This window comes from Primulina tabacum, chromosome 16 (genome assembly GCF_025594145.1).
Source record: "Primulina tabacum isolate GXHZ01 chromosome 16, ASM2559414v2, whole genome shotgun sequence".
Classification (NCBI taxonomy): Eukaryota; Viridiplantae; Streptophyta; class Magnoliopsida; order Lamiales; family Gesneriaceae; genus Primulina; species Primulina tabacum.
In genome coordinates, this window is record NC_134565.1 from 7,003,179 (window position 1) to 7,019,137 (window position 15,959).

The 15,959-nt window shown below is 33.8% G+C and overlaps 1 protein-coding gene across 1 annotated transcript; it reads right to left on the reverse strand.

Moving 5' to 3' along the window:
* Positions 1–10,633: 10,633 nt before the first annotated feature.
* LOC142528314 (uncharacterized) lies at positions 10,634–11,808 on the reverse strand. The gene is made up of 3 exons (XM_075633356.1): positions 11,490–11,808; positions 11,306–11,349; positions 10,634–11,155 (listed from the first exon to the last, which is right to left on the reverse strand). The coding sequence occupies exons 1-3, from the start codon at positions 11,806–11,808 to the stop codon at positions 10,634–10,636; spliced, it is 885 nt and encodes a 294-aa protein (XP_075489471.1).
* Between the last annotated feature and the right edge of the window lie 4,151 nt (positions 11,809–15,959).

Consider the following 15,959-nt stretch of genomic DNA (forward strand, 5'->3'; position numbering starts at 1 on the left):
AAAGAGAAATCAAATGCTTGCTACAACTGTGGCAAATCCGGTCACTTCATTGCTGACTGTACCAAACCCAAGAAGGATAGTCAAGGCTCGACTGAAAGAAAGAAGAAGTCATATGAGCACAAAAAGAGATCTAAGGATTATAAGAAGTCTTTCAGGAAGAAGCATGAGGTGCTCTTAGCTGAAGAAAGTAAATCTAAATGGGCAGAAACTGACAGCGAGGAGTCAGAGCCAGAAACCTCATGCAGTTCCAGTGATGTGAAGAAGAAGTGAAGTGTCTAATGGCTGGTGATACAGAAGTGGAGTCAAGCATTCAACATGTATTTGACTTCACCTCAACTGATTTCACTAGAGAAGAACTTATTTCAACTCTTCATGACATGGTTAATGAGTACCACAAGCTTGCCTTATCTTTTGAAAAGGCCAGAGCAAAGCAAACTGATCTCATAGACAATAAAACTAAAACTGATGAATCAGTTGATGAGTTGAGTTTAAAAAGGGAGATTGCTGAGCTCAATGCTGAAAGAAGCAGGAATCAATCAATGATTCAGAAGTTGATGCTTGAAAATTCAAAGCAAACTGAGCTCATTCAGGCGTGGAACAAATCATCTGCTGCATTAACTGAAATACAGAACTCACAGAAATCAGTTACTGATAAAACTGGTTTAGGGTTCAGTAACCAAGATGAAATGTCTTCCAATGATACTCGACCAAAACTGAATATGGATAAAGGAAAATACATTCACTTTGTCAAATCAGTTGTGGTACAAGAACAACCTGAGCCAAGTAAACTAGTTGAACAGCCTACTGAAAGTACGAACAAGGCTAGAAGATATGGTATTGGTTATAGCCCAACAGTTTTAACTGACTCACGCAGTCAGTCGTCAAAAAGATTCAGCAGGAATTATTCAAATGGCTACTCCAATTACTATAACAACAAGCTAGTTCAGAAAAGGTATCGGCTGAACAATCAGTTGAACAAAGCTAAATCACATGTTGTCTCACCTGCACACTACACACCAAGCACACACAAATCGAGAAAGACCATCTGGAATACAACAACTGGACAGTCATCAGACTAATCCAAGTCTGGATTCCTAAAGGACTAATCAGTGTAGGACCCAAATAAATAAGGGTACCAAAATTATATCTTGTGTGTGATTGCAGGTAACAGGTACAAGCAAGGAATCAATCTGGTACTTGGGTAGTGGATGCTCACGACACATGACGGGAGATGCAAACTTGTTATCTCAACTGATCAATTACACTGGACCAAACATCAGTTTCAGAGATAATTCCAAAGGTAAAACTGTGGGTAAGGGTAAGCTTATTCATGGTAACTTTATCATTAATAATGTTTTATTAGTTGAGAATCTCAAGTATAATCTGATTAGCATTAGTCAGTTATGCGATAATGGATTCTCAGTTCAGTTTGACAAACATTCTTGTTCAGTCAGAGACTCAACTGATGAGGTCATCCTAACTGGCAAATGGTGTGGAAACACTTACAAAGTCAGTTGGAATGATCAACCTTATGCATCAGTATGTTTTATTGCTTCAAAATCTTCTAAAAACTGGTTTTGGCATAAGAGATTAAACCACCTGAACTTTAAATCTATTGCATATCTGAGAAATCACGATCTTGTCACTGGTTTGCCCAAAATGGATTTTACCAAAGATAAAATTTGTTCAGCATGTCAGTTTGGTAAACAAGTAGAATCTTCTTTTAAAAACAAGGGCAGTAAATCTTCTTCCCGATACTTAGAGCTGTTACATAAGGATCTATTTGGTCCAATACCAGTCATGAGCTTAGGGGGAATGAAATACACCTTGGTGGTTGTGGATGATTTTTCAAGATTTAATTGGGTTATTTTTCTAAAATCCAAAGACCAAACTGCTGCACAACTGATCAAGCTTTTCAAAAGACTATTAAATGAGAAATCACTTGGAATTGATAGAATCAGATCCGATCGAGGAACTGAATTCATCAATCAAATTCTTTCATATTTTTTAGAAAATGCTGGAATTAAGCATGAGCTCTCAGCAGCTAGAACTCCTCAGCAAAATAGTGTAGGTGAGAGGAGAAATCGAACCCTTAAAGAAGCTGCTAGAACAATGCTTGCTGATTCTGATATTTCTCAAAGGTTTTGGGCAGAGACAGTAAACACTGCGTGCTATACTCAGAACAGATCGATAATTAATAAAAATCATATGAAAATACCTTATGAGATCTAGCATGGACGAAAAAGTGTGGTTTCTTACTTCAAAATATTCGGCTGCAGATGTTTTATTCTTGACAATGGAAAAAATCATTTAAAAGCCTTTGATGCTAAATCTGCAGAGGGAATATTTCTGGGATATTCATCAGTCAGCAAAGCTTATAGAGTGTTTAACAAGAGCACACTAAATGTTGAAGAGTCTATACATGTTGTTTTTTATGAAACTGTACTAACTGATAAGCCAACTGATCCAGTTGAGCTAGTTGATCGATTTACAGATATCAGTTTGGAGGATGATCATGAAGAAGAAAATCATATCAATCGAAACATCCTTCAAACACCTGAACCTGAAATTGTGGATCAATCAGTTGAACAGGAAGTAGTTCCTGAAAATCAGTTGGTAGAGCAAACAAATGATATTCAGTTACCAACTGAAACAGTTCCTACTGAAACTGAAAACATTCAGTTGCCGACAGAAGTAGTTGCTGATACAGAAGCAACAAACGCTGAACTCAGATGGAAGAAATCACATCCTCCAAAATTGATGATAGGTAATCCATCTGACCCAGTAAGAACTAGAAATCAAATGCTCAATTTATTTATTCATTCAGCTTTCGTATCGCAATTGGAACCGAAGAAAACTGATGAAGCTCTTGCTGATCCAAACTGAACAAATGCAATGCAAGGGGAGCTGAATCAGTTTACCCATAACAATGTCTGGAACCTAGTTCCAAGACCAATTTCAAAAACTGTTATAGGTACAAAATGGGAGTACATGAATAAACTGAACGAAGATGGTTCATTTGTGTGCAACAAGGCGAGACTGGTAGCACAAGGGTACAGGAAAGAAGAATAAATTGACTATGATGAAACATATGCACCAGTTGCAAGACTGGAAGCTATCAGAATATTCCTTGCCTATGCTCATTCAAGAATTTCAAAGTCTACCAGATGGATGTAAAGAGTGCATTCCTGAATGGTCATTGCAAGAAGAAGTCTATGTTGAACAACCTCCAGGTTTCATCAATCACCTTTTTCCTGATCATGTCTACCATTTGAACAAATCCTTATATGGTCTTAAACAAGCTCCAAGAGCTTGGTATGAAACTCTTTAGAAATTTCTAACTGATCACGATTTTTCTGTTGGATCAGTTGATCAGACATTGTTCAAATTTTCAAAGAATGATCACATTTTACTCGTTCAAATTTATGTTGATGACATTATATTTGGGTCAACTAACCCCAAATTATGCGAGAAATTTGCTAAGTTGATGCAGGATAAATTTGAAATGAGCATGATGGGTGAACTCACATTTTTTCTTTGACTGCAAGTGAAGCAACTGGAGACAGGCACTTTTATCAATCAGAATAAATACACGAAGGAGTTGCTGAATAAATTTGGCATGGAATCGTGTTCAGCTGCAAGTACTCCCATGAGTTCATCAGTTAAACTAGATACTGATCAAGGGGGAATATCAGTTGAGGCGACACTTTACAGAGATTTAATAGGTTCATTATTATACCTAACTGCTAGTCGTCCTGATATTGTATTTGATGGCTGTATGTGTGCTAGATTTCAAGCAAACCCTAAGCAATCACATTTTTCAGCTGCCAAACGTATTTTAAAATATTTGAAAGGCACTCAAAATGTTGGGTTGTGATATTCTAAAGACTCCTCTGTCAATCTAGTTGGATATTCTGATGCAGATTATGCAGGATGTAAGCTTGATCGAAAAAGTACAAGTGGATCATGTCAGTTTCTAGGAGACAGACTGATCTCTTGGTTTAGCAAGAAGCAGACATCCATTGCTACTTCCACAACTGAAGCAGAATATCTTGCTGCTGGGAGTTGCTGTGCTCAATTGCTCTGGATTCAGCAACAACTGAAAGACTATGGAGTCATTGCCAAAGAATCGCCCATATTTTGTGACAATACAAGCACGATTGCTATTAACCTACAATCCAGTTCTTCACTCTAGGACCAAGCACATAGATGTCAGGCATCACTTTATCAGAGATCATGCCTTGAAGAAGGACATGAGACTGGAATATGTCTCAACTGAACAACAAGCAACTGACATCTTCACCAAACCATTGCCCGAGACTAAGTTTTCTCACTTTCGCAATATACTAGGATTAATTGATTTATCATAATCAGTTTTACTGCTTATATGCCAGTTATCAATTAATTTGTGTCATCTATCAGTTCTTAATTCTTAACTAATGTCAGCTTGTCAGTTTGTTATTTGTCAACTACTATGTTCAGTTCGTGATTTACTTATCAACTGTTAAGATTAACTCTTGCAGGAAGACAAAAGACAAAGATAAACTAGATAATCATTTTATTCATTGAAAGAAATAAGCTCGGAGTACATCAAAATATTCTTCCTCAACAACAGACCTCCACTTGGCCAACCAACCGGTTAAACCTCCGGTGGAAGTCTTAAGGAAGCTATCTGATTCAGCTATATGCTCTAAGATCTTCCTTTCCTTCTGAAGCATTAGTAGGTAGACACCTTCATCTGCGAAGAAGTCCACCTCATCAACAACGCGCAAACACTGCCGATATTTCTTTATTTTTGCCACCAGTTTGGGGGTGGTAACCTCTCCACACTCATAGAGGAACTGGAGTTCTTGAAGATTTTCCCAGTGTCGGAGAATCTTGTGGAAGACCTCATCTTCCATAGCAATATTTCTTTTCTCCATAGCTGAGTCCATAAATGCTTTGGCCATATCAGGAGTATTCGAGCTACTTGCACCTGCCATTTTAAGTTTTGGATAATTATTTGCTAATATGATTGAAACTAACCGAGTTACTCTTATTTATAGCCCAGGGTCAAGGAAGCTGAAAGGACGAAATCATTACGGCAGTTGATTAAGCATAAGATTTACTTTAAATCGCCTTGCTTAGTTTCTCGTAATTTATATATGCATTTATTGAGGGGGAATGACGATTTAAAAAGTTAACTGAGAAGACAATAGTCGGTAGTTTTCAACTGAACTGACTAAGTTCTCAACTGGTCAGTCAGGAGCTAATTTAACTGATCTTCTCCGATACATTAACTGATAAATCGAAAAATATTCTATATTAAGTGACGTGACTGATTATCAAAGCATTAAATGCTGTCTTTCAACAAATAGTAGGTTGAAACGTGGACCCATATAATCCATGTCTTCTCAACACACGTTTTTACCACACGTACACACGTCTTTTATTCAAAATTTCCTGGACTAACACGTGTCCAAGAATTTGAACAGTCACGTACATAAGTACTTTGCCCGCTCCATTTCAGTTTTTCTTTCTTACGCTTACCTAAGATTCTCATAGCAAAAGCAAATTCAAGCGTTCTTTCTCAATGAAAATCATTCAGTTCTAATGGCAAATCAGATTCCAGCTCACATCATGAACGCAATGGCTATTGACTTCAATTCAGTTATGACTGTCCCTGATGACGCAGTGAAGAACATCTTCATTAAACTAGAAGAGGCCGGACTGAAGAAATTTCTGGGTTTATCTTTCCAAGAAATTTATACCAAAGAGATTCAAGATCTCTATGCTAATGGCTTCGTCGATCAGAACGTACATAACACCACCACTGTGAATGGTCAGTTGCTGACTATCGAGGAACAGTTCTTCTGCGATTCATTCCAGCTGCCTTCTGATGGGCTGGCAAACCTTACTGAAGTAAAGGCATCTGATTTCGAAGAGATGCAAACTCTACTTTCTGCTCACCGATCCAAAGAAGGAACTGAAGCCAGAAGTTCAGTTGTTGGCTGATATTGTAGCCAAGGGACTATTAGCGAACGCATGATCATTTGCTGCACTAACCTTGGAGAAATTTCATGCCATTACTGTTATTATGGCTAGTCGAAAACTAAACTGAAGGCATCTTATCTTCAATATCTTGAGGAATATGTTTCAATCAACCAAGCAGTCCAAAGGATTCGCAGTGCAACTGAGTTATTTGATGAAAGTCAAAGGACTGGTGGCTGATGATTCAGAGAGATCATCAAAACTGAAAATCTTCAACGCCAAAAACGTTCAGCCACCAAAATCAAAGTTGGAAATGTCTCATGAACAATTCTTGAAGATCAAGAAGGAGATTGGGACTGAACAAGCTCCCAAATCAGTCCAAAAGAAGAAAACTGTTCAGAAAAAGACAATCAAACGCAAGTTGATTGTAACTAAATCTGACTCTGAGGAGACTCCATCTCCAAAGATCATCAAAAAACCACGGACTTTGAAGACCAAGCCTGTTGAAATAGTTGGCATTTTCCCAACTGATAGGTTGACTGTATCAGAAACTCAACAGCCCATCAGGGTTGTCCCTTTGAAAGCAATCCCAACTGAACCCTCAACTGAGGATCAGTTACCTCTATCCAAGATTCTACCACAGAAGAAAGTCACTGAATCTAGTGACAAGAAGAAGCTTGTTGGAGTTACGGCTCCACTGATCAAAATCTCCGGATATAGTCCTTTACCTTTTGCCAGACCAAAAGGTGTAGTGATCAGAGAAGGCATTGATGCAACTACTTCAGGATTAAGCATTCCACATATCCTGACTGATCCAAAGGGCAAAGGAAAAATGCAAGAAGAGCCCAGACCTACAAATGCTATACAGACACACATTAATCTCATTTGGCTGGAGATTAATGAATTTGCAGCAGAGAAGCTCAAAATTTTTGATGAATGGGTCAGATTCAGGACTCATGTCTTTGCCAAAGAACTTCAGAAGAAATCCAAACTGAGGAGGTTTATTAATCTTGAAAAAGTGGTGATGAAGACAGTAAAGGCATTGACTATTACTCAAGTTCTTGAAGGGAAGAAGTATTTCTTCGATCTTATGAGAGTACAGAGACTACATAAGTTAGTTTCTAAGCTGCGGAAAAAATTTGATCCGACCAGTCCAATGCTCAACTGGAAACGGATCTCATCAGACTGCAAACGGAAATAAAACATTGGGAAATGGTTCAGGAGTTAATCATCCCAGCAGCCACTCAAGACTTCTCAACTGAAGATTTAGTTCAAGAGTCTCCTTAGGACGGTGTTGCTTCTTCTCAAAAAGCAATTGTTCCTCCCACTTCAGATGCTCCAACATCACCAATTTCTACACCTCCTACTTATAATCCACAGCTTTACTCTGAAGCTGAATTGACATTGGCAAATCTAGATGAGGTCATCGAGTCAGTTTGAATGACATTCTGCTTAGAAACAGTCAGAACAGCTGAAGATGTTGCATCAACTGAAAAACCAGCAGATGTTCAAACTGAAGCAACTGAAGAACATACCGAAATGGCTAATTTTGAAGTACTTTATGAACCAGTTTAGTCGGTGGTTGTGACTGAATAGGTAGTTCTTAATTCTACAGAAGAGGCTCAACTGATCTCAGTTTCAACTGAAGATATGCAAACTGAAGTACCAATAGTTCAACAAACTGAAGAACCATCTTCTTTACTGGATCATCCTACTATCTCTTCTCCTCCACAGAATCTACAAGAGCTAATACATGCTGAAACGGAAGTTTCTGACAGGATTTTGGTGGTCTTTGATCAAACTACCAAGGAACAAGAAACAGAGCCATCTGGACCTGTATCTCCTCATTCATCATCAGAAATGGAATTAGTCCTTGAAGAGATTCAGGACATTCAGAACAACATGTCAAAGATGATGAAAGAAATTAAGGAAATTCAACTCTCTCAACTTGCTCACTCTCTGAAGCTGAACTCCTCAAGTGAATTCAATTCAGGGAAACTGAAGTCAATTCAAACTGATGTGACCTCTATCTCCTTTACGATCGACGAACTTAAAAAGAACAGAGGCTTAGGTGGAAGTCTCTCCCTAACTCAAGAATAAATTAGCAAACGAGTTGAATCTATGGAGATGTCTGTTTCAAAGAAAATCGACTTGCTGCAAACCACTGTATTGAATGCTGTCAAAGATATTGCAGCTGATGTTAGAATTTTATCTCGAAAAGTCGATGTGCTTGACAAAAAAGGGGAAGCAGATAGATTGATGAAGGAATAAGAGAGGATCAGAACTGAAGAGACAACTGGTGTCAGTTATTAGTTGAAGGATATTTGTTTTCTTTGTCCGAATCTGTACACTAGAAAAATTATTTTATCTACAATATTTTAAAGTATTTTATTGAAAGATGCCATGATAATCAGTTTGAGTAGAAATATTCTGAGACGAGATACAACTACTCTGATACCACTTGAAAGGATCGGTTAGAAGGTGATAAGTGTTTAGAAGGGGGGATTGAATAAACACTCACAGATTATGTATATTTTTCGAAGATTGTGTTCAGTTTAGTGACAAACTGACACTCGGTATCTCGTCAGTCGATAACAATCAGTTTAATTGAAGAAAACAGTTGCTGAAGTAAACTGACTGAGAGATAGAATAACTGACTGAAAATAATAACTGAAATGAAAATGCACACGGTTTGTTTCTGGATGTTCGGAGAATAGAATAACTCCTACTTCACCCCTTCTATCACGAAGATAGGATTTTCACTAAAAGACTTTGATCGAATACAAGAGTTGTACTGACCCACTTCAGTTTGGACTTAACACTGCCAAAACTGAAACTCTTAGTTCACAAAATCTTTTACAGTGCATGATTGAATTTAACACGACTGAATAAATCTACCAAAGATTTCAAAGTGCTAGCAAGCTCGTAAATATAGCCTCGAAAACACACAAGCTATTGCCCAGCAGCTGATTCTTCAGTTGAACACGTCATCAGTTATCGATAAATAACATTCAACTGACAATAGTACACAGTAGACAGTTACTTAGTGGAACGCCGCATTTCAGAGATTGCAATGTACGGTTGTCAGAGGAATATTGACGTGGCAATCAACGGATATAAAGATTCAAATATTATTTAATGTTACCGTTGGAAGAGAAGCATAAAAATAGGCGAGAAGAGCAGTCGAAGAAGACAACACGAACTACTATTCTATTCAAGCTTGCTGTTACGCTGCTAAAATCACAACTCGTATTCAAATATCAAGAGCTCACTCTTATCAAATATATCAGTAACAATCAAGGCTATATTTACGAGCTTGCTAGCACTTTGAAATCTTTGGTAGATTTATTCAGTCGTGTTAAATTCAGTCACGCACTGTAAAAGATTTTGTGAACTAAGAGTTTCAGTTTTGGCAGTGTTAAGTCCAAACTGAAGTGGGTCAGTACAACTCTTGTATTCGATCAAAGTCTTTTAGTGAAAATCCTATCTTCGTGATAGAAGGGGTGACGTAGGAGTTATTCTATTCTCCGAACATCCAGAAACAAACCGTGTGCATTTTCATTTCAGTTATTATTTTCAGTCAGTTATTATATCTCTCAGTCAGTTTACTTCCGCAACTGTTTTCTTCAGTTAAACTGATTGTTATCGACAGACGAGATACCGAGTGTCAGTTTGTCACTAAACTGAACACAATCTTCGAAAAATATACATAATCCGTGAGTGTTTATTCAACCCCCCCCCCCCCCCCCCCCCCCCCCCTCTCTAAACCATTATCACCTTCTAACCGATCCTTTCAATTTGTTATACACAATTAGGGTTGTATGACATTTAGTAACTATACTCTATATGTAACATATAATTTCAGTCGATTATACTGCTATCAGATAGACTATTAGAGTTATATGACATTTAGTAATTATACCGATTGATTTAGTAAAAATATTTATTAACCGATCGATATTCTTGCATTAACCGACCGATATATTTTCATAAGCCGATCGATTTTACATTTGACCAACTGATATATTTACATTAACCAAATGATTAAACACGCTAAACTGACTGAAATACATGGTATAAACGACCACAATGTATGGTATAACCGACCGAAATAAAGAGTGTATCCCACTGAAACGCTATACGTTAATTGAAATGTATGTTTTTAAACCAAATGATTTTAAACACTTTGAACCAACTGATATATTTGCATTAACTGACTGATATATTTTCATTAACTGACTGATTGAACACATTGAACTGACTGAAATATATGCATTAACTGAATGATTAAACACTTAAATATATTTGCATTGAACCGACTGAAATATATTCAGCAACAGACTGGTTAAAAACATTGAATCAACAGATATATATACGTTTAACCGACTGATTAAACACATTGAACATACTGAATATATATGCATTAAACCACTAAATGACAATTCAAATTATATCTGTATGCACATCCTGTTCATACAATAAACTTGACAAAAAAATAATACACATCAGTCTGAAACACATTGAACTTACTGAACTACATACAGTAATCGATTGATTAAACACATTGAACTGACTGAATATATATGCATCAAACCAGTAAATGACAATTCAAATTATATATGCATGCACAACCTGTTCAAACAACAAACTTGACAAAAACTAATCAACATGCAAAAAAAACATCGTAAACAAAAAATTGAACAACTCGTCTACACATCAGTCTATCTCTTAGGGCATTTTTCCGGCAATGGCCAGATTCATGACATACACCACATTTTTTAGTTCGCTTCCGACCAAACTCCCCAATAGAAGGAATTCTTTCCTTTTGTGCTCTACCACGTTTCATCTTGACATCCGGGGGAAGTACATTGTATTTAAAATGATCTGGAATGTTCCATTCATTTGCAATGGGCACCGGATATATGGTATCAGCATAAGCGAAGGCCCACATTTGTGATGAGTAGTAGGGCGAGCAAAAGTCATACAAATCTAATTTTGCCCCATAAATTACTGCAATTGCATGAGCGTATGGAATTTTATCAATTTGAAACACTCGACAACTACAAGATCTCTCAGATAAATTAACAACTTCATCCTTCCCATCACCATATACTTGATACTCAAATGCATTGAGTTGATATGCTTTTAACCGTTGTGACAATGTAAAATTAGCTCTCAAGATAGCCTATGTCGATGGAGTAAGTGTCGTCGTAGCTGAACATGCTGTATTTCGATGCTTGTTGAACCACTTCGAAGTTAATTTATGAATTGCATCCAACAATGCTACAATAGGCATCTCTCTTTCAGTCTTAATTTTTTCATTTATTGACTATACCCCATTTGTCGTCATTAAATTGTATCTAGCACCAGGGGAATAAGCTATAACCATTTGTCAGGAGATAAATACATTTCAAGATACGATGCAATGTTGGGATACCTCTCTTTCAAACATCCGTACAACTCATCAAATTCAGACACTTTGTATGCATATGATGTTTTCATAAACAAATCAATCCCACCTTTTCCGCCAGAAACTCTTTTAAGGTTCTGTGAAAGATGCCACGAGCAATGTACATGTGATGCATGCTCATATACAGTACGAACAACATTAATAATAGATACATGTCTATCAGAAATGATTACCAAGTTAGGATCATCATTAATAAACTCCTTCAACTTCTGCAAAAACCAATTCCATGAATCATCATTCTCAGAGTCAACAATGGCCCATGCTATAGGAAATTGATGAAAGTCACCATCTTGGGCTGTAGCAACAAGTAAACAACCTTTATATTTGCATTTTAAAAATATTCCATCGACATATATAACTTTTCTCATTCTACGAAATACATCAATGCATGTCCCGTATGCTAGAAACATATATTTAAATATACTTGTTGAATCTGTCACCAAATCAGTTTTCGAGCATCTGTTCACTTGTTCAATCATGTACAAATATGAAGGCATAATTCGATAACTCCCTTCAGGACTGCCAAGTAAACTTGTCCAAAGCAAGTTGTCTTCCCCTCCATGCTTTGAAGTAACTAATTTCAACACCTTTATTTTGCATCATTGTAATTATGGTTTTTGGCTCAGGCAAACTGAGTTGTCCTTTAAAATTTTCTAACCAAAATCTTTGCTACAAAGTCTGATGTTGCTTGTCGATGCATTTTCCTCCGATATGAAAGGTCACAAGTATGTGTGTTATGATAATTAATAGTGTACTTAACTCAATCAAATTAATTATTATTTTGATTTTACTTATAAATTTATCATAATGTTATACATTTAAAAAAATTGCTAATATTACTAGCATCTATTTTATTTTATTTTATTATTATAAATATGTGACTTTTATTTGTAAACTTTATAAATATATGATAATTAATAGTGTACTTAACTCAATCAAATTTAATTATTATTTTGATTTTATTTATAAATTTATCATAATGTTATACATTTAAAAAATTTGCTAATATTACTAAAATCTATTTTATTTTATTTTATTATTATAAATATGTGACTTTTATTTGTAAACTTTATAAATATATGAGTTTGAATTGTGAGCTTACCTTTTTACCCTTTTATTTATTTTATATTTTGTCATGTTCATTTGATTCTTTAATTAATTTTCTATGTTAGTTTAATATGTTAATTAATAGTGTACTTAACTATCATTTGTGAGTTTTTTTTACCCTTTTATTTGTTTTATATTTTGTCATGTTCATAGGGTTCTTTAAGTCATTTTTCATATTAGTTTAATATGATAACTAATAGTGTACTTAACTCAATCAAATTAATTATTATTTTGATTTTACTTATAAATTTATCATAATGTTATACATTTAAAAAATTTTCTAATATTACTAACATCTATTTTATTTTATTTTATTATTATAAATATGTGACTTTTATTTGTAAACTTACTATTTTACCTTTTTTTATTGTCATTTTTCATATTAGTTTAATTTGATAATTAATAGTATACTTAACTCAATCAAATTAATTATTATTTTGATTTTACTTTGTAAACATACTATTTTACCATTTTTTTGTTTTATAATTTGTATAATGATCATGATGTTCTTTAAGTTATTTTCTACGTTAGTTTAATATGATTATTAATAAAGCACTTAACTCAATCAAGCTATTTATTATTTTAATTTTACTTTAATTTTTAAATTTAAATTTAATTACTTTAATTTATACAATGACATCAAATTAATAAAAAATCACTCTAATAATGTTATACATTAAAAAAATTATTAATATTACGAACATTAAAGTAATAATAGGAAGACGAATGGAGATGAGTGACATCGAAAAAAATTAAATAATTAAAAAATATTAATGTCATATAAAACATTTTCTTCCCATTTACAATAGAGATATTTTAAGACTACTTATGTATCAACAAATATATGTGATTGAGAGAAAATATTTGTATGTAGGTGATTTCAATATAAACATTTAAGGTATTTAGTCAATTTTCGATATATGGTGTTAAATAAATATTATCTATTAAATATTTGATTTTTCATTTGTAACTTTACCATTTTACCATTTTTTGTTTTACAATTTGTCATGTTCATGATGTTATTTAAGCCATTTTTATGTTGGTTTTATAAGATCATTAATAGTGTACTTAACTCAATTAAACTAACATACAAAATGACTTAAAGAATATTATGAACATAACAAATTGTAAAATAAATTAAAGTGTAAAATAATAAGCTCACAACTCAAACTCGTATATTTATAAAACGATTTTACTCTTTGAGAAATATTGACATTTTATATGATGCATGATTCTAAATTTTAATTATATCACAAGTTAACATATGTTTGTCGTTGTCAGATATATTTTGTCAACGGTTTAATATTTTTCTTTGATTTAAAGAAAATTGTGAGACTTCATATTATATTTTTATTTCTTAAGGTTTTATTAAAGGATTTTTCATGATGATTTTGAGGCACCATTTTTTCCTTTGTGTGTTTTTTTAAAAATAAAATATTTATGAAACCATCACGTTAATAAGGCGCCTTCTCTTTATTTGAAAAAATATCAAAAAATTTATAAATTTTTTGAATAATATGAGTTAGTATTTAATTTGAGAGTGATTTATGCTTTTTGTTGCTCGTATATACTTCAATTTCTTTGTTATTGTATTAAATAAATTATTTTTGAACTTTGAGTTATCATTTTTTTATGGAGGTTGTTTGTGTCATGAATTTTTTTAATTCGTTTTGTTTAGTATTGTTGGCGGCAATTGATTTTTCTGATATTCTATTATTTGTCTTGTTGTTTATATGAAACTATGTATGAGAGTACACCAATCAAAGTCACATATTTTGGGTCTTGTGTTCTACGAAGAGGGTAATAAATGATTTCTGTGAATTAATTAATTTATTGATTCTTCATACATGTAGTTAAGAAATGAATCAAATTTTGAACAAAAAATTTATGACAAACATAATGGATGGAAAAGATATGTTAAAAAAATAATGTTGTGTATTATTATGTTCTTATTTCTGTATGATATAATTCAAACACATTTTTTTAGATATTTGAAATTAGGCCTAACTATGTGACATGAAACATATACATATATATTTGAAGGCGTATTTAAAGCAAAATATTAAGATCAAGAATGATTCATATTTAAATTTCAACGCAGCACAAGGAAGAAGAAATTGGAAAATTGTAAATGTAAACCTTTAAGGGTTATATAGTAATTATGTTGCTACTTCATGGTTTGCAACATATTGATGCCATATAAAATATCAATATTTCTCAAAGAATAAACAAAAAGAAAAAAATTCTTCATTCAGAAAAAGAAATACATGAAAAAAAAAATTGTATAATTCTCATTCTATTTTTAATAGTATGAGAATAATTCTAAAGCTTTGTGGACACAATAGATCAATTTTATGCATTTTTAGTAAATTGGGACATTAAGCCGGTTGCACTTTATTTCTTCCAATATTATCTCGATAGATTTCGAGGTGGCTAAGAGGTTGTTTTTGTCTATTATTTTAGTTAAAATGGCTAACAAACTAATCATGAGATATATGATGGTAACATAGAGAACTACTCCCCAAAAAAATTCCTTAGCCGAATACTGAAATTCAAATTGAATTATACAATATTTCATCAAATTAATTTTGTCTATTATAAGATGTTCATGAAATCTAAACATTTGTATTATTAGATGAGATATTGAATAAGACAAATATTTTGATATATATATTTGAATGATATCTCATATACATATCTTAATTACGTTATTCGTGTCCTTCTCAAGATTTTTAAAATACAATAATTAATTTTGTATGTTGTTCCACAATATATGTTGGGTGCAATAATTGTCACTGCTTGGTAGAGCGATCGAACCGTGGTGCTTGAGATGTTGTGCGGTTTAAAAGATTTGAGTTGCACCATTACCACCAGCTATAGCTTTTGGTAAAGTGCTTGCAATTGGTATCAGAGCAAATGTCACGGGTTTGATTCCCATTGATTGCAAGGAGTGCAATTATTGGGAGGGAGATTGTTGGGTACAATAATTGTCCCTGCTTCGTAGAGCGATCGAACCGTGGTGCTTGAACTGCTGTGCGGTTTAAAAGATTCGAGTTACACCATTACTACTAGCTATAACTTTTGGTAAAGCGGACAAGCGCTCGGTCCTACAATATATAAAATATTATAAAACAAAATGTAAACTCGATAGAATAAAATTTGTTTTGTTTATGAGATTGAAACTATATCATCCCCATGATATGATGCACGCAATCATTGTTCCAAATCTTCTAAAAAATGATGAACGAAATGACTTTCCTGAATTGCGTCAAATTAAACGATAACACAGTTCTAAGATATAGTCATTTGAAAAGATTTTCAAGTTTTTCTCACACTGATTGAGAAATAATTGTTAAAAATTTATTAAACTTATGGTTATATGTTGATAATATTACTAAATATATAAAAATGA